This window comes from Pelophylax lessonae (assembly GCF_965119305.1).
Source record: "Pelophylax lessonae genome assembly, chromosome: 6".
NCBI classification, from domain to species: Eukaryota; Metazoa; Chordata; class Amphibia; order Anura; family Ranidae; genus Pelophylax; species Pelophylax lessonae.
The window spans coordinates 40,276,629-40,302,531 of record NC_138773.1 but is presented as its reverse complement, the minus strand read 5'-3'; the positions used below and the strand labels follow the sequence as shown (position 1 = coordinate 40,302,531).

General features: G+C 41.6%; 1 protein-coding gene across 1 annotated transcript in view; it reads right to left on the bottom strand.

The window, feature by feature from the left end:
• LOC309558542 (uncharacterized protein) overlaps positions 1-25,903 on the bottom strand; it is a gene marked incomplete at its 3' end in the record, with an annotated part of 81,369 nt that overhangs the window by 9,280 nt on the left and 46,186 nt on the right. Inside the window, exons 2-5 of the mRNA XM_082261621.1 lie at positions 21,273-21,602; positions 14,392-14,688; positions 14,177-14,278; positions 1,648-1,767 (exon numbers count right to left, since the gene is read on the bottom strand). Of these exons, the coding sequence (XP_082117747.1) occupies positions 1,648-1,767; positions 14,177-14,278; positions 14,392-14,688; positions 21,273-21,602 (849 nt within the window). The remainder of the gene's footprint in view (positions 1-1,647; positions 1,768-14,176; positions 14,279-14,391; positions 14,689-21,272; positions 21,603-25,903) is intronic.

Sequence of the window (25,903 nt, the reverse complement as noted above, 5' to 3'; positions counted from 1 at the left end):
ACAGCACACTGACAGTGATGCAACTTTACAAGCTTTGAAGTCTATTGTTTTGAGTGGGTGGCCGGATGTAAAAGAGGCAGTACCTGGAATTGTAAGGGAATATTGGTCCTTTAGAGATGAGATCAGCATACAAAATGGTATCTTGTACAAAGGTCCAAGAGTCATCGTGCCAAAGTCACTGAGAGCAGAAATGTTATTGCGCATACACTCCAGCCATATTGGTGGTGAAGCATGCTATCGACAAGCTCGTGATACCCTTTACTGGCCCAACATGCATGGTGAGATCAAAGACTTTGTCAGTAATTGTCCCACCTGCAATGAATATGCCCACTTACAACAAAAAGAAACCATGATGTCACATGAGATACCTACACGTCCGTGGCAGATTATCAGTATGGACTTATTCAACTACGCAGGCAAGGAATACCTGCTATTAGTTGATCATTATTCAGACTTCTGGGAAATAGACCTTCTTCCCGACTTATCCACGGAATCTACAATTAAGAGGTGCAAGGCACAGTTTGCACGTCATGGCCAACCAGATACAGTGATCTCCGACAATGGCCCTCAATTTGCAAGCCTACAATTCAGAAAATTTGCTACTGAATGGGAGTTTGAGCATGTTAACTCCTCACCCCGTCATCCACAGGCTAATGGCAAAGCAGAATCAGCTGTAAAGATTGTTAAAAATTTATGCAAGAAAGCACAAAGTGATGGTAAAGACCCATGGAAAGCCATTTTACATTGGAGAAACACTCCAACTGAAGGCATGGATAGTAGTCCGGCACAAAGACTTATGTCAAGGAGATTGAAGACCTCCTTACCAGTAGCAAATAGGCTGCTTGAACCCGCTGTCATACAAGGTGTCCCAGAAAAATTAAGGATTAAGAGACAAGTGTCTAAGGCACGATATGACACGTCGGCCAGAGATTTGCCAGAATTGAATCTGGGGGAACGAATCCGTATGAAGCCATTGCCTGGCGATCGTACAGGCCGTTGGAGAATAGGTACTTGTCTGCAAAAGGTGGCACCACGCTCCTATCTTGTGGACGTTGACGGTACTCGTTATCGCCGCAATCGAGTGGATTTGAGAGTGGCAGAGCAGCCTGAATCTCAGTATCCCGTTGGTAGTTCAGACTCACCCATTGACAGTGAGGAGTGTACAGAGGCACAGCCTCATACCAGCGGCAATGACAGTTCTGGGCAAGCAAGTATGCCTGACGACCGTCAAGCGCAGAGCATACCAGTACCTGATGAGAGAAGCCCAGTAAATTCAGAGAGGGCTAAAGGAATCCTTGCACAAGGGCCAGTCTTCACCCGTAGTGGTAGATGTTCAAAACCACCTATGAGACTTAACCTATAGAATGTGTTATTACTGTGTCTCTATCGAATTTCACATGTTCATTTATTAATACTAAAAGGGGGAGATGTTATGGATGATATGTTTCTTTAAATGCAACTCTATGGTGCATCTCTGTTGTACTACTTCCTGTGTTGTGTTTCCTTTTCCTGTTGGTTTACTTCAGTAAAGCATGGCTTCTGTACAGTAATGGCTTGTGCTGTCTCCTTCCATATATCACATCAAACATAGCTGACCCACACCATAAAACAACCACACCTGTTTTGAGAAGTTCCAATACCACATACCTTTATTTGTGCTCAAAGGTCTCGCCTCTTCCACCTTCTCTTCAAATAACTGCGTGTTGTCACTGACTTGATGTCCACCTTTCTCCTCCAGCAAAATGACACTTGAGCTATCTCTTGGAGCTGCAAAGCCATTCATATAAGAACATGTTCAATTGCTTTTTTTGTATTACAAAGATGTACCACCTCATTTCATGTTTTTTTTTTAAAGGCAACAAAGTGAAAAATACACATTGCAATATTGGTTCTGTTCACACTGGTGAGCTGCAGTTTGGCTGAAGCATGGGTGCAGTTTTTGTGCAGATTACCTGGGCTTTCCCATAGACTTCCTTTCTGAAAGCACACCAAAGGACCTGCAAATGCTTTCAGAAAACTCAACAAAAGTGCACTCGAATAGAAGTCTATGGGAAAGCACGGGTAATCTGCACAGAAACTGGGGGTAGACTTCACTGCATTGGGTGAAACTACACATCATGTATATATGAAGCTGTAGGTAAGGCCTAATTCATAATTGAACATTCTGTAGCTCAAAGCTTGAGGCTCCAAAATGCTCAACCAAAATCTGATGTAAATAAATAGAGGCTGTTTACATATGAGACGCCTGTAGCTCGAAGCCTGATACTGCAAAAGCTATATGAGCTACTTTTGAGACAGATTTGGATATTTTTTTGCCCTACAGACTTCAATGGCAAAGCCTGTAATCACTTGAATCAAGCACTTTCAAGCATTTTTTCAGATGTATTTCAGGCATTTTTTTAAGCTTAAGGGGGCATTTAAAATAAGAGATATCATGAAAACCTTTAATGCTTTATCATCTTTCAAGACATTAACTTCATTCCAAGAAAAGTGGGCTTTAAAGATCAGCCGTCAAACATATGTGTCCACCATGGCCTAAAGCCCCGTACACACGTACCGATTGTCGGCCGAAACTGTTCGGCCCATTTTCGGCTTGTTAGTATGATGCTTCAGACAGCCGACAGCGCATTTTCGGCCGAACAGAATCTGTCCTGCAAGCATTAAAATTTTTGTTGGCCAACACCAGAACGGCCGATTGTTCTCCAGTCAGTACAGAATTCGGCCGACAGACAGCAGATTATCAAGACTGGGCATGCTCAGAAAAGAAAAAAGACACGGAAAGTTAACCATCACATGACATCACTTCTGCAGTCGGCTGTTGTTGGCCGACAAAATTCGTGTGCAGTCTTTTGCAGTTTTCAACAGACACGACAGCCAGTGCCATCTTAAGAGCCTTATAGGCCCCTGGGCAATGCATTGCACTGGGGCCCCCTGCCTATTCTGGGCGGAGCAGCGATAGCCCGGCGGCCAATGGGAGGGGCGCCTGGAGGAAGAGGGCAGGGCGGAGAGGAGTCCGGAGGAGGTGAGCGAGGACATGCATTCATCATGGCAAGAGAGCACAACTACCTGGAGTATATACCTTACTATATACATATTACATGGACCAATATATACTGCAAGAGAGTACAACTAGGCTGGAGTATATACCTTACTATATACATATTACAGGGAACACTATATACTACAAGAGTCTCTTATAGTATATAGTGTTCCATGTAATATGTATATAGTAAGGTATATACTCCAGGTAGTTGTACTCTCTTGTAGAATATATTGGTCCCTGTAATATGTATATAGTAAGGTATATACTCCAGGTAGTTGTACTCTCTTGTAGTATATATTGGTCCCTGTAATATGTATATAGTAAGGTATATACTCCAGGTAGTTAGTTGTACTCTCTTGTAGTATATATTGGTCCCTGTAATATGTATATAGTAAGATATATATACTCCAGGTAGTAGTTGTACTCTCTTGTAGTATATAGTGTTCCCTGTAATATGTATATAGACTATATACACATTACAGGGAACACTATATACTACAAGAGAGTACAACTACTACCTGCAGTATATATATCTTACTATATACATATTACAGGGACCAATATATAGTAAGGTATATCCTCCAGGTACTAGTTGTCTCTTGTATGGATGGAGAGAGAGAGAGTGAAAAAAAATAAATAAAATCAAGCAGCCTGGCAGCTGGGCTGAATGCCTTACCTTTTACAACGGCTGCACATGAAGGGAGAAGTTGGATGGAGGCAGAGCCAGTCTTCTAGGCGCATAGAGGAGGATGAGCCGACCGACGAGGAGCTGTGCATCATGGGTCCAGTGCCGGGACAAGGCCATCTAGCGCCCAGGGGCGGAGACGCCAAACTGCGCCCCCCCCCAAGATGTAGGTGCATAATGCGCAGTGCCAGGACAAGGTCACCGAGCAAAGATGGCAAACTGCACCCTCAATCCCCCCCACCCACCCCCATGTGTACAGTTCACACCTCAGAGTGGCACCCACTGGGAATGAAGGCGGCTGCTACATCTTTTCCTCTCTGGTCATTCGATATGTCTTTAACCGACTGTCGCCTGAAAATGGGTCACAGGAGTGTGTGACTAAATGCACTCCTGAGATCCCCAGGAGAAGTATAGCTGAAATAGCTTTGGCTAACCTTCTCCTTTAAAGAGGAGCAATGGGGGGGGGGGTAAAAATTATGCTCAGCTGCATGTTTTGCTGCCCCCAACTGCACGTGTAAATGAGTCCTAATAGTTGGCTACAGCCAGGAAACATGGTGCTTAGTGGAAAACAGCAGTACATAATGACACTGTACCTGTACTCAGTGTTTTCTGGGTTTAGGCAAGGCAAGTCAGCTTCTGTCCCCTCCGGCCAGCCCATCCACCACCTCTAAGGATTCAGCATTTTTAGATATGCACGAGTCTAGCCGCAGCATTTTCTGCATCTTCTGTCTGCTTTTGTACCCGCCTCCTGGCCCGCCCACCTCCTATCAGACCTATAGAACAAAGGCTAGAAAAGTGTCACAGGTGTTGGGTGGGCGGGCCAGCTAGTGAGTGGGCGGGTCAGCCGGCGGGGATAGAAGCCGAGGGAAATGCCTGGACTGACACGGGCAGATCAATACTAAAGCCTTACAGGAGGTGGGCTGGCCGGGAGGCGGGCACAGACGCTGACTGACAGGAGATGTGGAAAATGCCGGGGGGAGACTCGTACGTACAGGGGGGCGGCGGGGCCCGGCTGAAAACGGGGGGGGGGGCCCTAGACCACCAGGTAAACAAAGTAATCTGGAGCATCCTGGCCAGACTGGCCTGTTGACAGTTTGCCACCATGCGTGTGGGCTGTGGGGCCCCTTGGCAAGTGGGGCCCCCGGGCAACCGCCGGGTATGCCCAATGGAAAAGACGGCCCTGACGACAGCCCTGGACAAAAGACGGCCGATCGTTCGGCCGACAATCGGTACGTCTGTACTGAGAGTGCACTCACTGCATGTTTCCAGCACAATGAGGCTCCATTATTTACACTTGTGCGACTTGTCATGTGACTTTGGAGACATAAGGTTTGACTTACTAAAAGTGGAGAGTGCAAAATCTGGTTCAGCTTGTGCAATTAGGCTTCGACAAAAGGAAGCTGGTTGGTTTCTATGCAGAGCTGCACCAGATTTTGCACTCTCCACTTTTAGTCAATCAATCCCATAAAGTGGATTTTCTTTTTATTATTAGTATTTGTATCAGTGTGTTTTAAGTAGGATTAAAAAAAAGGAAAAATAAAAATGCGCACTATTGTTTTATACAGATATGTGGTATCGCTACAATTGTCAGGAGCAGTAGAATTTATTTTGGGTTGTTCTTTGGTGGTAGGTTATGATAGTAGCAAGAAATCTACAACTAAATAAAAAAAACAAAAACTTTGTTTGCTATTTTGGGCCAGTTTTCCTTTGATAATAAAAAAAAAAAAAAAAATCAGGGGCTATCCATTACCATTTAGCATGAAATGGAAGTCCAATTTGTCCTAAAAAAATAATCCCCCTGGATGCACAAAGTCGTTTTGATCATGAGTATTATTTTAATAACGGTTGCAAAATTGTGCTTGGGCATTAAGATTTGTTTTATCCTTGGACACGAAGGGGTTAATGTTATCAATGCAACAGTTGTGCAACAGTCAAAGCCAAAGTCAACAGGCAAAGTAATTTTCAAGTCGCACACATCCAAAGTTGCACTGTAAAGTCACAATGGGAATCGCATGACTTTGGAGTCGCACAAGTGTGAATGGAGCCAGACTGAGCTGTTTCCAAAAGCTCTTGGTCACGGCTTCTGATCGGGAGCCAGCTGGATGAGCTCCCTATCATTTGTCCGCTGTGAAATCACTAAAACATCCCAGGTATTAAAGCCCACTTAAAGGACAACAGGGAGGCAGCATTAAGGGTCAGTTCACACCACATGCAGTCCAGTATTTATAATGCTGTTTTGATTTATCTGTTTTATGGAATAGACACATCCATGGATCGTCAGTGATGACCACTTCTGTAATGTCCCTAATAAACTGTTGTACCTTCTGCCAGTAGTCACGGATCTTAGGGCAGTCCCACCAGATATGGAGCATTGTGCCCTACACATTGCAGCCCCTCCAGCACAGTGCAGATTTCTCTGGTTGACATTTGTGTACTTTTATTGGCATTATGTACCATCTCAACAGACATTTATAGTTCTTTTCAATGGTGTTTATGTCATTCGCAGAATGGTGTACGGCTCTCAGTATTGCATTCACTTCATGCTTCTTTAACCTCCCTGGCGGTATGATTCTGTCAGGAATTCTGTTCCAAAAGCGGTACAATTCTTTTCATGGAAATTTGGCGTTATGCATTATAGGCCTACAATTCTTAGTAATTACTGACTTAAACCTGACCAAAACAAGTCTCTAGTAGACATCCCAGGTGTGATAAATTTGAAACACAAACAAGTGAATTATAATCGAATCAATAATATTATTTTATTATTTAATATATAATATATATAATAAAATTATATTATTGATTAGATTATAATTCATGCGTTATATTATATATATATATATGTGTGTATATATATATATATATATATATATATATATATATGTGTGTGTATATATATATATATATATATATATATATATATATATGTGTGTGTGTATATATATATATATATATATATATATATATATATATATATATGTGTGTATATAGATATATATATATATATATATATGTGTGTGTGTATATATATATATATATATATATATATATAACGCATGAATTATAATAGAATCAATAATATATTTTTATATATATATATATATATATATATATATATATATATATATATATGTATATATGTATATATATATATATATATATATATATATATATATATATGCATATATATATATATATATATATATATATATACATATATATATATATGCATATATATATATATATATATATATATATATATATGCATATATATATATATATATATATGCATATATATATATATATGCATATATATACATATATATATATATATGCATATATATAATATAAAATGTGTTATGTGTTTTGTGCAACGTTTTTTTTTTTTTTTTAATTTCCCTCCCTAGTTCCGCTCCCATGCAGCATTGCTGCTGCAGGGAACGGAACTAGGAAGTCCTCCTACCGACAGACGAGCGGCGGAGATCTCGGCTGGCGGTCACAGCAATGAGAGCTCATCGCTGGATCGCCAGGATAAGGTAAGAGAAGCTCCGCTGCGCTGTCTGCACGCTCTGCCCATTGACCCCGAGCGTGACTCGGGGATACCGCTAATAGCAGAAAATTCCTACCCCGAGTCACGCTCGGGGATACCGCTAAGGCGGTTAAGCGCGATCCTATCTGCTTTTCATATGTTTCTATGAATGGAGGTTTTCTCAGGCCTGCCATCTCAGTTAGCATTTTGTATATCTTAGATATACTATGGTTTATTCTTGTTTGTGGATTGCAAAGTTTTTCCACTATATTCATATCCTTCTCGGATCTGATGGGTTGCAGCAGGGATCTCACAACATGTTTTAACTGAAGATATATCCATTCATTCAGTATCATGTTTTCTCCCCTAGTTTTAAGTTTGTGATATCTCCATCTTTTGGGACTTTTAGTTCTTTTCATTATTATTATGATTATTTAGAGGATCTGCGCTGCACTAATTTTGCTTCATATAAGTTTGTGATATCGCTTTATTTTTCCACCTTGTATAATATCTTTCAATTGCGTGTTTTTAATTCAGTTACTAAATTGTGTCTCATTCCCAGGTGCAAAATAGTTTGTGCCTTCTAGTGGTAGTAGTGGAGAGTAATGGGCCATACACACTATAAGATTTTCTGAAGACTTTTTCCTTTAGACTTACCAAAACCATATAATATGAGGTCAAACCTAAACACTTTCAATTTGTATGCAATCAGGCCGGCCATCGCACTACATAGAAAAGGTAAATCTGAAGGAAATCTAACCACAAAAGTTGGATAGCGTGTATCCAGCTTTATATTCCCACTTGACTTGTCTGTGTATCATGTCCCATGTCTTATATACAACTCTCATCATTTCATGTGTGTCTTTATGTATTTCCCTATATTTTGGTGGGATCCAGATATTTTTGTTTAATTGTGTTCTGCTAAGTGTAGTTTCAAGCTTAACCCATCTTTTGTCTGAATTTATTTTTGTCCATTCTATCATCTGTGAGATTATGACTGTTGAGTAATATCTTTTAATGTTTTTATGAGGGGGGTACGGCGCTCAACCAAACCCCCTATATGAAGCAAATTATTAAATTAATCACTTTATGCACAAGTTCAATTTGATTGTGGCTTTTACCATTTGTAAAATCAGTGCACTTTATTTATTTTTTATTTTTTAATTTGATTCATGGATGTGGTTTGGTTGAGCGCCATACCCCCCTCATAAAAACACTATTCGTGTATACCACGTTTACGTTGCAGCTCACAGTTGGAATATTCCACACATAATCTTTAGTTCACATACAATAAAATTATCACTATATAAGATTTATTATTCATTGGCGCAGGTTGTTTGGTGTCCCACACCAATCTTTTTCCATAATATCTTTTAATGTCTGGTGCTGCTAATCCACCCTGTGATTTATCTTTACTGAGAACAATATACTGTATTTTAGGTTTTTTTCCTTGCCAGATGAACTTTAATATCATTGATTTTATTATTTTAAAGTATGCCGATGGTATAGCTATTGTTAACATTTGAAATATGTATAGGAATGGATTTTAGACAACATTATCATCTTGACCATGTTTATTCTCCCCAACCAGGAAAGTGGGCATCTTGATATTTTTTTAATATCTGCTTTTATCTCATTTAACATGGGTATTTAGTTGATGTGGTAGAGATTTTTTAATGATGGGGTTAGATTTATCCCAAGGTATTTTAATTTTAATTTTGCCCATTTGAATGGGAATTCTCTCTGTAGTGCTAGTTCTTCTTTCTTACTTAGCCTGATGTTCAAAATTTCTGTCTTTTTTGGGTTGATCTTAAAATTAGATAGTTCCCCATATTTTTTTTAACTCTTTCATAACATTTGGAAGGGTTATTCTAGGGTTGCTGATGTAAAACAGAACATCATCTGCATATGCTGCTACATTATGTTCCTCTTGTCCTACCTTTATTCCCTCTATGTCTACGTAGTTCCTTATAGTCGCTAGTAGTGGTTCCAGCGACATAACAAATAACAGGGGCGAGGGAGGACACCCCTGTCTCAACCTATTACACATTCCAAATTGGGGAGAAAGATTTCCATTAACCATTACTACTATACAGTGCTCCTCGGGCCAATACTTACAGTAACTCACAAAAGTAAGTACACACCTCACATATTTGTAAATATTTTATTATATCTTTTGATGTAACAACACTGGACAAATTACATTTTGCTACAATGTAAATTAGTGAGTGCACAGCTTGTATAACAGTGTAAATTTCCTGTCCCCTCAAAATAACCCAACACACAGCCATTAATGTCTAAACCACTGGCAACAAAAGTGAGTACACCCCTAAGTTATAATGTCCAAATTGGGCCCAAACTGTAAATATTTTGTGTGGCCACCATTATTTTCCAGCACTACCTTAACCCTCTTGGGCATGGAGATCACCAGAGCTTCACAGGTTGCCACTGGAGTCCTTTTCTTTTTGAAGACATCACAGAGCTGGTTGATGTTAGAGACCTTGCGCTCCTCCACGTTCCATTTGAGGATGCCCCAAAGATGCTTAATAGGGTTTATGTCTAGAGACATGCTTGACCAGTCCATGACCATTACTATCAGCTTCATTAGCAAGGCAGTGGTCGTCTTGGAAGTGTGTTTGGGAGGGAGGGGATCATGCTCTGCTTCAGTATGTCACAGTACAGGTTGGCATTCATGGTTCCATCAATGAACTGTAGCTCCCCAGAACTCATGCAGCCCCAGACCACGACGCTTCCACCACCATGCTTGACTGTAGGCAAGACACACTTGTCTTTTTACTCCTCACCTGGTTGCCACCACCCACGCTTGACACCATCTGAACCAAATAAGTTTATCTTGGTCTCATCTGACCACAGGACATGGTCTCAGTAATCCATGTCCTTAGTCTGCTTGTTCTCCAGCAAACTGTTTGCGGGCTTTCTTGTGCATCACCTTTAGAAGAGGCTTCCTTCTGGGACAACAGCCATGCAGACCAATTTGATGCAGTGCAGCATTTGGTCTGAGCACCAACAGGCTGACCCCCCCCCCCCACCTCTTCAACTACTTTACAGCAATGCTGGCAGCACTCATACCTCTATTTCATTGAGCACGTACAACTAGCTTTCTTTGACGTTGAGCATGTACAACTAGCTTCTTTGGTCGACCATGGCGAGGCCTGTTCTGAGTGGAACCTGTCCTAATAAACTGCTGTATGGTTTGGCCACCATGCTGCAGCTCAGTTTCAGGGTCTTGTGTAGAGCAACAATTCTTTGTTTTAGATCCTCAGAGAGTTCTTTGCCATGAGGTGGCATGTTGAACTTCCAGTGACCAGTATGAGAGAGTAACATGACATTGGGGAGGGAAAATGGCTAATTGGGCCCAAGGATCTGAAAAAAGAGTTGTTGCGCTACATTAAGATGGCCTAGGCCATAAGAAGTTTGCCAAGACCCTGTAACTGAGCTGCAGCACGGTGGCAAACACCATACAGTGGTTTAATGGGAAATGTTCCTCTCAGAACAGGCCTCGCCATGGTCGACCAAAGAAGTTAAGTGCACGTGTTTAGCGTCATATCTAGAGGTTGTCTTTGGGAAATAGACGTATGAGTGCTGATCGCATTGCTGCAGAGGTTGAAGGGGTGGGGGGTCAGCCTGTCAGTGCTCAGACAATATGCCACACACTGCATCAAATTGGTCTGCATGGCTGTTATCCCAGAAGGAATCCTCTAAAGATGATGCACAAGAAAGCCCGCAAACCGTTTGCTGAAGACAAGCAGACTAAGGACATGGATTCCTGTGGTCTGATGAGACCAAGATAAACTTATTTGTTCAGATGGTGTCAAGCGTGTTGGCAGCTACCAGGTGAGGAGTACAAAGACAAGTGTGTCTTGCCTACAGTCAAGCATGGTGGTGGGAGTGTCATGGTCTGGGGCTGCATGAGTGCTGCCGGCACTATGGAGCTACAGTTCACTGAGGGAAACATGAATGCCAACATGTACTGTGATATACTAAAGCAAAGCATGATCCCTTCAGAGACTGGGCCGCAGGAAGTATTTCAACATGACAACGACCCCAAACACACCTCCAAGATGACCACTGCCTTGCTAAAGAAGCTGAGGGTAAAGGTGATTGACTGGCCAAGCATGTCTCTAGACCTAAACTCTATTGAGCATCTGTGGGGCATCCTCAAACAGAAGGTGGAGGAGCGCAAGGTCTCTAACATCCACCAGCTCTGTGATATCGTCATGGAGGAGAGGTAGAGGACTCCAGTGGCAACCTGTGAAGCTCTGGCGACCTCCATGCCCAAGAGGGTTAAGGCAGTGCTGGAAAATAATGGTGGCCACACAAAATATTGACACTTTGGGCCCAATTTGGGGTGTACTCACTTTTGTTACCAGTGGTTTAGACATTAATGGCTGTGTGTTGAGTTATTTTGAGGGGACAGCAAATTTACACTGTTATACAAGCTGTACACTCACTACATTACATTGTAGCAAAGTGTCATTTCTTCAGTGCTGTCACATATAAAGATATAATAAAATATTTACAAAAATGTGAGACACTGTATGTGCAAAGTTTTGGTATTAGTGTTTCCTTGAAACTTCTATAATAACGGGAGGTAAACCCATCCGGTCCTGGTCTTTTCTCTATTGGTGAATTTTTTAATGCCACCATTATCTCCTTCTGAGAGATTGGTGCCTCTAGAGCTTGTCATTTTGATTCCCTTATATATTTTTGTATTCTTTGTTTTCTAATTTTTTCTGCTTCATGTGACACCTTTTGCCGCACAGTATATAAAGCGTTGTAGTAACTTTGAAATGCCTTAGCTATTTCTGTTGTTGACGGGACCATTTCTCCTTCTCCTATTGTTTTTTTTTTTTTTTTTTCTATGTAGTTGTTTGACTTTTTGCTATTTAGTATTCTTGCTAAGTATTTTGCTGGTTTATTGCCCCATTCATATCTTTCTCTAGTGACTCTGTTAAAGGTACGTCTATACGTCTAGTCTCTCCCGTTAGTTCTTTTAATTTATCTCTTTTTAATACCAGAGTTTGTTGTGTCTCGGCCTCCATACTCTTTTTATGTTTTCTTCTAGCTCATGTATCTCTGTTATTAGTCTATTTATATTACTGGTTCTTTCCTTTTTTTCCCTAGAGCCTATTGAGATGAGTACTCCTCTGATATATGCTTTATGGGCCTCCCATAACGTAACGTCAGAAAGATCTGGGGTTTTGTTCTCTGAAAAATAATGTTCCAATCCTTTCTCTATCTTTTTCCCTACTCCTAAATCCTGTATCCATTCTTTATTAACCTCCCTGGCAGTCTGATTATGTCAGAATTTTTGATCTCAAAGCGGCACATTGTTTTGCATGGAAATCTGTTGTTTTATATTTTAGGCCTGTAATTCTTAGCAATAACTAACTTAAATCTGTCCAAACAGGAGTCTAGTAGACATCCTGGAAATGATAAAGTTGAAAACACAAAATCATAAATTATAATATGATAATAATACATTGTATTCAATAATATAATCAAACCAAAAACACTGAAATGTGTACAAAAAAGGGATGTGATATTACTAGTCACTGTAATAATGGTTTAGTAAACATCTCAGGTAATATAAGATTTTGAAACATGGCACTGCACAAAGTCTGACGTCACAATCGGGACAATAGAATCTGGTTTCCTTTCTTATTTTCCTTCCATATTTATTTTTTTAATTTCCCACCGGTTCCACCCCGCTGCGTTGCGGCGCTCGCAGGGAAGGAAATCGGAAGACAGGTGCCCGCATCGGCCAGATCACACAGCGAGGACAGCGGGAGGATGGCTGGAGGACGGCGGGGGATCGTAGCGGAAGGTAAGTTTAATTGTGGGGTAATCCAGAGTGTGGCTCCGGGTTACCGCTTTTGGCACTGTATATTCACTCCGAGCCACACTCTGGAATACTGCCAGGGAGGTTAATCCTCCAAGTATTTCTATTTCTCGAAGGTCCTGAAAGTTTTATTTTCATTGTTACTGGGGCGTGATCAGATATGGTCCTTATCCCTACTGATGTATTAACGACTGCTGCTATCAGCCTATGCTCTATCATAATATAATCCAGTCTTGAGTATATCGCGTGCACAGGGGAGTAGAAGGAATAATCCCTCTCCCTAGGATGTTGGACTCTCCATGCGTCCACCAGCTGACTGTGAAATAACTTTTTCCTTACCGTCCTAAGTTGATAACTTCCTGTCGCCTGTGCACTCGATGAACTATCCAAAAGCAAATCCATGCAGAAATTGAAGTCATCTGCCAGAATCAAATTACTTTTTTGAAATACGTCAGCTTCTCTAGGATATTCTTCAAGTATCCTCTCTGATTTTTATGTGGGCAGTATGCTTTTGCCAATGTGCAGTTTATTCCTTATAGTTGTCCCTTCAGGAAGATGTACCGTCCTTCTGGGTCAACCAACCTTTCCTCCAAGGAGAACCTCACGTCCTTCACAATGCCAATTGCTACCCCCTTTGCTCTCTTAGTTGGTGAGTCTCCGTAATACCAGACCGGGTAATATTTTGAAACTAATTTCACATTCGTATCCTGTACAATATGTGTCTCCTGTAAAAATATTATGCTAGCAGAGTTTAATCTAAGTTCTTCTAATACCTTAAGTCTTTTAGTTGGCGAGTTTATTCCTCTTACATTGTGTGTCAATACATTTAGGGTGTTCATGTCATTTCTCCTTCTCTTCCCTCCCGAATTTTACTTCCTCTCTCTCCCATAGAGAGAGTAAAGGTCTGTCGCGGCATATCTGGATGGTGCTCCGTAGCTACTAGTGAGCACTCACTCACACGCCATGTAGGCTCCTCCCCCAGGTAGGTTTTAAAGCCATTGACTATTTCAGACTAATGATTATGTTATTTAAACACATTTAATGTGTGTATGTTACCTTTTTTCCGAGGTTTTAGCTTCTGCGAACCGATTATGATTACAAGTGCAATTACCACAAACACTGTGATAATACAGATAATGACCACATGAGATGAGGACTCTGGAGAAATAAAAGACAAAAATATTTAAAGATTGTGACGCTGTTAGTAGCACATACATGGGGGATATACATCATCAAATAAAGAATATGTGACTTGTAGATCTAATTCGTACCATAGGTGAGCTGGAAGTCCTCCTGTAGAGGTTCTTGTAGAGATACATGTTGGACCCTGCAGGAGAACGTTTTTTTCCGGTCATCATTGCTTGGTGTGATTGTCACTGTGCTGTTCACTTGGTAGGTTCCATTGTCATTCCTGAGTGTCTTTCCATAGAGCGGATTTTTCAGGACTTCTCCATCTTTATACCACGTTACATTAATATCATTAGGGAAGTATCCATTGACCATACAGGTCAGAGTGTTCTCTGTTTTTCTCTGGACACTTTTGCCAAGTATGAAGAGTAGAGGTTGGGCTGAAGGAGACATAGGGATGGTTAATGAAGTTGTACATTAGATACATAAGAATGTTTTGATCCATAAAAAGGTGAGAATATAGATTTGTGAACAATAGGAATAATAAGGGACATTAAACCAGATTCAGAAAGCAGGAACCATCCTACTGCAGCCATGAAGGAGATAATAGTAAAATGTAAGTTAACCTTACCTTAATAGTGAATTTCACTAGATACATTGTTGCAAAACTCGGCTCTCCCTGCCAGTCCCTAATCCATGAGTGTCCAACCTTTTGACTTCTCTGGGCCACATTGAGTGTAGAGAAATTTTCTCGGGCCGCATATTAAATATATACTATAGTTAAAGTATATAAGTAATAAAATGCCGCCGCGCCCTTCCCGCGCCGCCACGCCCCCCACACTAATTTAACACAACTAGAGGATGATCAAATGAAATGGAATCAGTATATAGAGGTTTACTTCTTCTGAGCGATAATAAAGGAACACTCTAACCACCATGACCACTTCAGTGATTTGAAGTGGTCATGGTGGTAGGAGTCAGAAACACTGCACATGCCCCCCCCCCCCCCGAGACAGCCTCTGCCTACCGTTAGTTGGAAGCTGCTGTGGCCATGCCCCCGACCTGACTTCCTTCCTCCCCAGCAAAAAAAAAATTGTCAGGGGGGCAGTGGGCCGCATTGCCTGAGGTTCCGGGCCACAGGTTGGACATGCCAGCCCTAATCCCTGTTCTACATCCTTTCATTCAAAGCATACAGTCCCTCTGAACGCTATGGAAATTCTTGACCACTCAGAGCAGAGAGCAGAAACAATGAGCCTAAGGGAAAAGGGCGAAGACTGGGGAGATCCAAGATTTTGCAGTAGTGTATTTGGTGAATGATGCTAAATAGGCGAGCGCAACTTACAGATTACACTTACCTTCTCCAAAATAGCAGAGACAATTCTAATTTAGGCTAGGTTCACACCTATGCGCTTTTTAGTGCATCTTGCAGAATCGCACTACAATCCATTTGACATGGTTTCCTATGCGTGTTTCAGCCGCTGCATTTATGGAAAGGGTCGGGGACTTTTCTTCCACAGCAGGTTGTGTTTTGCGTGTAATAGACTTTAATGGACCTGCATCAAAAATGCAAGGACTGCTTTTTCTTTGCGTTTATCATTGTTTTTATTTTATTTTTTTTTGCTAATAGGAAAGCATTACAGTTCTGTTCATGTTGTGTTAGTTTGATGCGGCTTTACACTCTGGCACTCAAGTAGCAATAAAGGCATATCAAAGTAGTCCAGGAACCTTTATGTGTCCAAAGTCGCATGTTAAGGTTAGAGTTAAGGCCTAGGGTTAGGGCAAGGGCTAGGGTTAGGATTAAATGTTAGGGTCAGGGTAAGAGCTAGGGTTTAATATTATGGTTAGGGTAAGAGCTAGGCTTGGGTTAAATATTAGGGTTAGGGTTAAGGGCTAGGGCTCAGGATAGAGATAGGGTTAAGAGATAGAGTTAGGGTTAGGATTAGGGATAGAGTTAGGGTTAGAGACAGAGATAGGGTTAGCAGTAATTGATAGGGTTAGTGCTTGTGGTAGTTGATAGTGTTATAACGCTAACCCTAGCAATTTCCCTTAACCCTAACGATTACTGCTAACCCTATCTCTAAACCTAACTCTAACCCTAACCCTAGCCTTTAAAGTGGTAGTGAAGTTGTTTTTGTGGACTTGTGCCTAAAGGTAAGCCTAAGGCTTACCTGTAGGTACATTGAATATCTCCTAAACTTGTAGTGTATAGGATATATTTCCACTGGATGCAGCTGGTGACTCTCTGAAGGTCCAGCATACTGTGCCAGACTTTCAAAGCTCTGTGCCACAGCCGAGAGTGACATCATTGCAGCCCCAGCCACTCATACAGCCAGAGCCCCCAAACCCAGAAGGAAGACCAGGGGAACATGGAAGCCCTGTCAGCAGTGACAGTGCGCCACTGGTGGGCTCGAAGGGGGAAAAAAAAAGGGGGTAGAATAAGAGCTGAATCTCCTTCATTCAGTGTCCCATTTAGTTTCCCGAAGGGGAATGGTTCACAGAGTGGTTCAAAATAGATTTGTATTCCTCAGATATTGTAAAATTGTGCCAATAAAACCACTTTAAAAATGTTTCATGAATACCTCTATCAGAATAGATAAGATCTTCCATTCTATTTGTATCTGCGACCTTAGTCAACCACATAGCGATTGATGGGGTTTGATTCTGTTCCCAAAGATCAGGTATGAAACTTTTGGCTGCATTAAAAAGCTAGGGCAAAATAGGTTGCTTATATGACTTCCGTGGTATGGAATGATGGTGTAGAAGAAAAACCCTAGCTCTTAACCCCAAACCCTAACATTCAACTTTGAACACACAAATATGCAGTACGTGCGTTTTTGGTGCAGGTTTATTAAAGTCTATTCCAAGCAAAACAACGCATTCATCGCAACCTGCGTAGATGTAAACCACTTTGCACCTAGGGCAATTTAGTAATTTTTCACATGTTAAAATCTGCATTTTTTTTTTTTGTTTTTTGCAATATATTGTTAAAAAAACCCCATATATTTATCTATTTTCTGAAAGAAGAAGCCCTGTTGAAAAAAATTGTAGTAGTTTAATATTTTTTGTATAGCACACTTTTCCACAACTGCTTATCAAACACATATTTTCAGTAAAATAAAGACTAAAATTAATTTTAATCCACACAAACACAATATAATACCCCGTTTTTGGTAAAATTTAAAAGATGTGTTTTTGTTGAGTGAATAGATACCAAACATGCCAAGCCTTAAAATAACACACATCCGTGAAATGGTGAAAAACTATGGTACCCAAAACTGTCCAGAGGCAACATTTAGAATCCTTTACAGCTTGTTCCTTCTGGGTCCATGATATTTATAAATGGCCTTTGGATGGAGGGGTTGAAGCCCAATTGAAATTACCGAAATCGGTATAAAGTCAGATAGACAGTGAAGACAGCAAACAGCATCATGAAGGCCATAGAACACACCAGACAGGTCAGGGATAATGTTGTAAAGAAGTTTAAAGCAGGGTTGGGTTTTAAATAAATATCCTATTCCTAAGCTTAGAACATCTCACGGAGCGCACAATTAAATGGTTTAGATCAAAGCATATTCATGTGTTAGAATGGCCCAGTCAAAGTCCAGACCTAAATCCAATTGAGAATCTGTGGGAAGACTTGAAAATTGCTTTTCACAGACCCTCTCTCCATCCAATCTGACAGAGCTTGAGCTATTTTGCAAAGAAAAATGGGCAAAAATGTCCCTCTCTAGATGTGCAAAGCTGGAAGAGACATCCCCAAAAAGACTTGAAAATCATTAATAATTTTCCTTCCATTTCATAATTATGTGCCACTTTGTGTTGGTCTATCACATAAAATACCAATAAAATACATTTATGTTTTTAGTTGTACACGACAAATGTGTGGAAAATTTCAAGGGGTATGAATACTCTTTCAAGGCACTGTATTTATTTAACCACTTGCCGCCCACCCCCCGTCAAATGACAGTGGAGCGGTGTGGCTCTCGTTCTGGGAGGAACGTCATATGACGGCGCCCAATGAGATGGCTCTCTACCCATGTGATCGGCTGTGTCCAATCACAGCCGGTCACATGTATAGTAAATGCGGAAGTGCCGTTTGTCGGCACTCCACACCTCACACTGTCAGAGTGTGTGGCGAGGAGAGCAAATAAGTGGCTCCACTTCGAAGGGGAGAACAGGACAGGTAATCAGGGCACTGATAATCAGTGCCCTGATTACATTAAAGCAAATAAAGTGCCCATCAGTGACACCAATCAGTGACACCAACCAATGCCCATCAGTGACCCCAATCAGTGCCCATCAGTGACCCCAATCAGCGCGTCAGTGCCTGCTCATCTGTGGTGTCCATCAGTGTCCACCAGTGCCGCCGATCAGTGCCCATAAGTGCCACCTATCAGTGGCAACTATAAGTGCCCATCAGTGCTGCATATCAGTGCCACCTATTAGTGCCTCCTCTTTAGTGCCACCTAATCAGTGCCCTTCATTGCAGCCTATCAGTGCCCATCAGTGCTGCCTCATCAACGCACATCAGTGAAGGAGAAAAATTATTTATTTACAAAATTTACTGACAGAAACTAAGAAAAACGTTTTTTTTTTTTTTTTTTTCAAAATTGTTGTTTTTCTTTATTTTTTTTTGTAAAAAATAAAAAAACCAACTGTGATTAAATACCAAAAAGAAAGCTCTATTTGTGTAAAAAAAAAAAAAATAATAACATTTTCATTTGGGTACAGCCTTGCATGATCGCGCAATTGTCATTCAAAAAGTGAAAGCGCTAAAAGCTGAAAATTGGCCTGGGCAGGAAGGGGGTGAAAGTGCCCTGTATTGAAGTGGTTAATTAGGAGAGTCTAGGGGACCCTCCTATTATAAGTTCATGGCTGCTAAAGTGACCATAAACTTATAGCATAATAAAGTAATGCAAAGGCTGTAAGAAAGCTGGCCAGCTAGAAGCGGTCATTTGTCAAAGTCAGCCTTACATCCTTGGCAGTGAAAGACCAAATAGTGATGAAAAAGATTGAGTTACCAGTGACGAAAGAAGAAATGTCCCAGTATTAGTGAGGAAAAAATGTCCCTGCATCGGTTGCGTTTCTAGAATAAAAAATGCCCCTGGGTAAGTGGTGTCGCTAGAAGGACAAAAATGCACCTGTGTCAGTGGTGTCAATGGAAGGAATGCTGCTTAGTCCACGGTAATTGCGTACACTAGCGAGCAAGAATTGAGGCTAGATTAAGGCTGTAGCCAGGGGCAGACTGGCAACTTTCGGCCCAGGGGGCAGCGACTAGGGCCCCTCCCACTCTCCCTCACCCCTCCTCCCACTCTCCCAAACCTCCTGCTGACCCCCATTCCAGGCTGAAGCCCTGCTCTAAATACCCTCTACTTACCGGCTGAATCCAGGTTTCCAACCTGGCCAGCAGGGGTAGGTTGGGGGGAGCAAGGACAGCTCGGTTGGGGCTGGCCGGGGCAGAAGAGTCTCCAGTGGGGCATGGAACCGGCCTCTGCTCAGACACAGTTTACACCATCCATGATGGGGGTGGGAGGCCTGCGCTTTGTCCTTGTCTTCAACCCGCACTCTATAGGTCAGTGGCAGGGACTTTTTACTTCTTTTCACCAGGAATCCTTTAGGCATGTCTGTGGCAGAAGCGGTGCAGCCTTTTTACGGGGCATCAGAGCGGCCCAGGGGGCAATTGTCCCCCTGCCCCCTGGTCCAGTCCTCCCCTGGCTGTAGCATTATATTAAAACCAACAGGACGTGCTAAGTGGAATTGGAAATTTGGGAGTAGGAACATTGATGGGACTGCATGGAGGTGCTATGTAGAATACAGATGTATTGTGAGGGAGCAGGCAGGACTGCAACTGATTGGATGCAGGCACTGTTCAACTAACAATTTCCTAGATTTGTTTTTAGTTTTGGATGCAGTGGGGGAGGGTTAGACCCCCTGTGGTTTTAAATGCTGCCAGCGCCCCCACTGGAAAGATTCACTCTTTGTCTTGGGGTGCATTGCCACTAGGATGAAAAGTAAGGAAAAATTCAACATTGTGAGTTACCACTGGAACAGCAACGAAAGGAAAATCTTGTTCCAGTGACAACTGTCAAAGAGGGACTTTCCCTTACTTTGGAAAATGTTCCCCTCACTTCCAGTTGGGTCTAATGGACAGGGAATAAAGGTATGTCTTCCAAGTGGGGCACAAAATAAAACTATAAGACATTTTAATATGTCCATAATATCCAAAGTAAAACAAAAAACGAAAAGGATTGTGTTGTCACTCTATCCTAGGCACTTTGGATGGAGCCAGAGGTAAAGTGAGGCTGCTTTTAAACTTTTTGTTCACAGGTGGTTTTAAGGGCTTCCTGATGTAATAGGCAGATCCTGATTTTCAGTGCAAGATCTTTAATCATAATGTTAAAGTGGTTACCTTAACACATTTTTTGCATTAAATTAGCATATAAAACTCCCCACTACTTGTTTTCCCCCTCATCCCTAAACACCTGTATGCCTTCTTCCCATGATCGAACAATGTCCTGGCTGCAGCACTGCTGCTCCTGTTCCTGGATTCAAAGAAGCCACAGGCAGAAGCAGGAGCCATAGATTCCTGCTGCTGTCAGTGAAACTCCTGCGAGGAGGAAGTGTGGGCATGGCTTGCTGGCACTTTGTGTGTCCATTGATGCACATGGCCTGGCTCAGGAGCACATCTGCACGTCTGCCCCCATAGTACATGGCTTTGCTAAGGGGCACTTGGAGGAAGAAGAAGCAGAGAGCACCGGCGGGGAGGAACACCAAAGAGGGGGTGAGCAACCACTCACTCAGAGCAGGTAAGTATAACATCTTTTTTTATATTAATACTTTAATATCACTCTATATATCATTTCAAAATAAGTTTAACTTGCTACTCGGGTAGAGGAAAATCAAACTGATGGAAATAATTAATAATTATTTTGCAAGCTCTATGAAGATGCAGAAGAAGCAAGCTCTGAGAAGTAGCAGACTATAAAAGTTATCGTAATAGGAAAGCAAATCTAAATTTCTGTACCTAAAATGTCCACTCTAATCTCTCTCTTCATTAGGAAAGAACTGTAGTTGACTTTACACGTGTAGACTCCATCATCCGATACAGATGTGTCAGAAATCGTCAGATTGGCAATTCCATTCAAGGCTTGATGTTGATTCAATGAATATCTGGAATCAGTTGATTTCACTACATCATTGTAGCTTAGGATATTCTTTTCTTCTAAATACCAAGCAACTGCAAAATATCTGGGATCTGAGGGAGGTTTATCTGCTGTGAAGGTGCAGGGAATGTGGGCAATGGATCCAACTCTGACTGTATATGTAGAAGGTCCCGTCATCTGTAGAGCAGCACCTGCATGAGATAAAAATCAATCAACTTTATACTTCTACTTGCAGTACTTATGGAAATATGATTTAAATCTATCCAACTAAACTTTTTTAGTTTTGAATAGAGTAGGAAAGGTTTAGATCCACTGTCAGGTTTTTACTGCTGTCCATGTCCCTGCTGGGGAGATGAACCCTCTCTACTTATTTTGGTGATCATTGTCACCAGGCCCGAAAGGGAGGGAAATTCCAACACTTGCCATTGGAGTTGAACTAAGAAGAAATTCTCCAAAATTCCAGGACAATTGTACAATAAGGGATTTCCCTCAGGTTGAAGAGATTTCCTCACACTACATTGGACAGGAAATAAAGGTATATCTCCCAAATATTGTGTGGTATGTTCCCGCGGGAGGTCTCTTATAGAGTGTGCCGCATCCCTAAATATATGGGCAAAAAAAGGGGGTTCCCCTGGGGGTGGGATTTTTTAGGCACAGTAGTAAATCGTAAACCATATATATATAAAATATTAATTTATTAGATAAATAGAAAATATGAATACAAAAATCACAACAATAATGGATTATTAAAAACAATTTATGCAAGCAAATGTGTAATGGCGAGAACAAAACCCCAATTGACAAAACCAGATGTTCCGACGCGTTTCGAGGTACTGTAAGACCCCTTCGTCAGGGAAGATACTGGCGTCACTGTCTGTAAGTGTAGAAAGAGACATATGTAATGTATAACATATAAATAAAGAACAGAAAAAACATTTATATATAGAAAAATGTTTTAGAGAATTTTTTCTGTATACACAAAAATTAATGCACTTACATAGGTTCGTTTTCACTAAAGCACCGAGCTTGCAAGTTAAAAACAGGAAAAATGAGCTACGTCCACAGCCTTGTCATGTGTCAGATGATAAGATTTTGCTTCTCTTTGTTTGTGTGTGTCACAAGGAAGTAGAGGGGAAAGGTAAATAGCCCCTAATGCCTCTTAGAGCAGGGCAACTGAAGTCCAGTTGTAGCTGAATGGGAAAGGGCCAACATGGGTCTCCAACGAGCTGCAAAGAGCAAAAAATAAATGGAAAAAAAAAAAAAAAATGAACGATATAAATACATCATCAAAAATTTTTTTTGAAAAATATCAAATAGAAATTATGAAGGGAGGGAAAAATGATTTCCCAATATAATGTTTCCCTGAAATAGAGAGAATAAAAAAGAAAGGAAATCAAAACTTTCTATTTTGTTACCTTGTAATGGTTAGTGGGACCAGCAAGCTGCATAGACAACCTTCTCCCAGAGGTGGATCGCACAAATGAACCGTCCTGGGGTCTGGTTATAAAGTGCCATATGCAGCTGATCCCAATTAGAAAGATCATAGAGAAATCCTTGGGGAACCATAGAGAAGCCCTGCCGTCAGCTAAGGGCTTCCTGGGCGGTGCCTGCCTGATCATGTCCACAGGAGCTCCGCGCAACCGGAAGTGCGACAGAGGTACCGGAAGTGGTCACGATCGGCAGAGCGACGCCCACCGACACGGATGTAATGTCAGAACAGCGCACCGGATGTGCGAGTGCTGACATGTCAGGGATACGGCTGGCAACGAAAGGCTGTCAGCAGAGTGGACTGGGTTGTATGCCTGAATGTGGGGGTTGTCATGGTGACATCCCCGCTTTCCGTGCCGGGTTGCGATGCAAAAAGAGGCAAAGAGAAAGGCATAAAAGTGTATTGAATTAAATGTGATAAGTGAATAAACACCTATAACAATTTATTTAGAAACAAAGAAAAGACAACAAAGGTAGAAAGCTGGAATTTAGAGTGGATAAAACCACTTAAATGTAAATTAGGATGTACAGAATTTATGAACCAAAAAGTATATGCTGACACATGGGTTAGTGGGGGCGGAGCCATTTGCCTGTTTTTTTACATAGATACTGAACATTGTTACACATAAAGGGCAAAAAGTAGTAACATTGTAGGAAAGCTGTAGAGCATAGGCATACAATAAAGAATAACAGGTTGTAAGAGAGCTTTATGAAACAAATTAAATATTAATTGCTGTACATAACAGTCGATGATAGGGACAATATGTTTGTATTAAAAATAAAAAATAAAAATAAAAATGAAAAGGAAATATAGGACAAAAGTAGATGCATACATCATTTATTTTTCAATGCCACCTGAGCTGAATCCCTCCAAGAAAGGTTTGAAGGAAATAGCTTCGTTTAGCCCGGGAGGTTCAGTTGCCTTCAAGGAATATATCCATCGGAGCTCCAGCTGCAGGAGATGCTTGTTCCAATCTCCGCCTCTGGAGCTCGGATGGACACGGTCCAAAATCAGGAACTTGACCTTAGGGAATTTGCCCGAGTGTACAAGAGTAACGTGGCGTCCCAGCGGTAAATCGGGGTCACATGTTTGCATGCTCCTGACATGCTGATAGATACGCCTCCAGACCTCTAATTTCGTTTTCCCCACATAGAAACAATTGCAGCTGCAGATCAGGAGATAAACTACTCCTATGGTACGGCAGTTTGCAAGGTGTTTCGCTTTGAATTTCATGCCATTGGGAAGGGTAATGTTTCTCTGTACATACATATATCTGCAGTAGTGACAGGCACCGCACATGTATGTGCCCTTGTATTTACAGGGATCGAAGTCTGATGGTTGTTTAAACTCACTAGAGACAAGTTTGTCCCTAAGTGCTGGAGCTTTTCTATAGGTGAACTGAGGCGCCTGAGGTACGTGTGGGCCGAGTACAGGGTCTAAAGCCAAAAGATGCCAATATTTTTGGACTATGTTACGCAGATCCTGATGCTGCTGGGAATGCCCAGTGATTATTCTAAGAATATCATTGTCTTTACGTTTTTTGGGTACTAACAGAGTGTCTCTGTCTGCAAGCAGAGCTTTTTTGTATGCTCTCTTAAGGAGTTTGTGTGAATAACCTCTGAGTAGCAGGCGACTGCGTAAACCATCAGCTGCTATCTTGAATGAACTGAGGTCCGAGCAGTTGCGTCGAAGACGCAGATACTGACCGATGGGAATGGATCATATGAGAGGCTCAGGATGAAAACTCGTAGCGTGGAGGATGGTGTTACCCGCAGTGGGCTTACGAAAGAGACCACTGCGGAGAACACCATCCTCCCCCCTGGACACCTCCACATCAAGAAAGGTGAGTTTGAACAAATCTATGGTCGAAGTAAAAGAAAGATTGAAATTGTTTCTGCCGAGTCTCTCGATACACCTATCTAAGAGGTCGCGAGGGCCGTCCCAGATTAAAAAAATATCGTCTATATACCGGATCCATGTCCGGATGCAATCGGTATATATCGAAAGGGACTCATCAGAAAGAAAAGATTTTTCCCACTCCCCCAGGTACAGATTGGCGTAGGATGGGGCACAGCAAGTCCCCATCGCTACGCCCTGCACCTGGAGGTAGTGGGAATTTTCAAATGTGAATACATTATGTGTGAGTATAAACTCGAGAAGAGTCAATATAAACTCACCATAAGGGTCCAGGTTGTCTTGGCCTATGATAGTGTGACGGACAGCTGCAATTCCTTTATGGTGGGGAATTGAGCTATAGAGTGCTTCTACGTCAATGGCTACCAATAGGCTGTCCTGAGGGACTATGATGTCACTGATTCTTTCCAAGAAGTGAAGGGTATCCCTTGTGTATGAAGGCAATTGTGCCACAAAGGGTTTGAGAAAAGCATCGATGAGCTTGCTGGCATTATCACTGATAGATCCACAGCCTGATATAATGGGTCTCCCCGGTGGATGGATGGGATCCTTGTGGACCTTGGGGAGAGAATAGAATGTAGGAGTTATGGGGAATGAAGTTCGTATAAATTCCCAAGTGTCCTTGGTAATGATGTTGTTCAAGTATGATGTATCTACTAATTCATAAAATAGCAGGTTGTACTTTTTAACAATATCATGAGTAATAGGTCTGTACCATTGTTGGTTTTTTAAGATCTTATAACACATAGCTGTATACTGTGTGTTGTCCATTAGGACAACATTTCCCCCCTTGTCAGCCGGCTTGATGACAATGGAGGAATCACTTGCAAGGTTATTGATAGCCTGCCTCTGTTCAAGGGTGACATTGGAGTCCAAATGTGTCTGTATCCTTAACTTATCAAGATCTTTCGAGACCATTTTCAAGAATGTATTAATATTTGAATTTTGGATAGGAGGATATTTATCCGATTTCTTCTTTAGAGTGGCATGAGATGTGGAGGATGAGGTACCTGATGATAGGGTACCAGCCAAAAGAGAGGGTAAATCAACCCGATCTATTAAATCCTCATTCTCCTCTAAAAGGGAAAT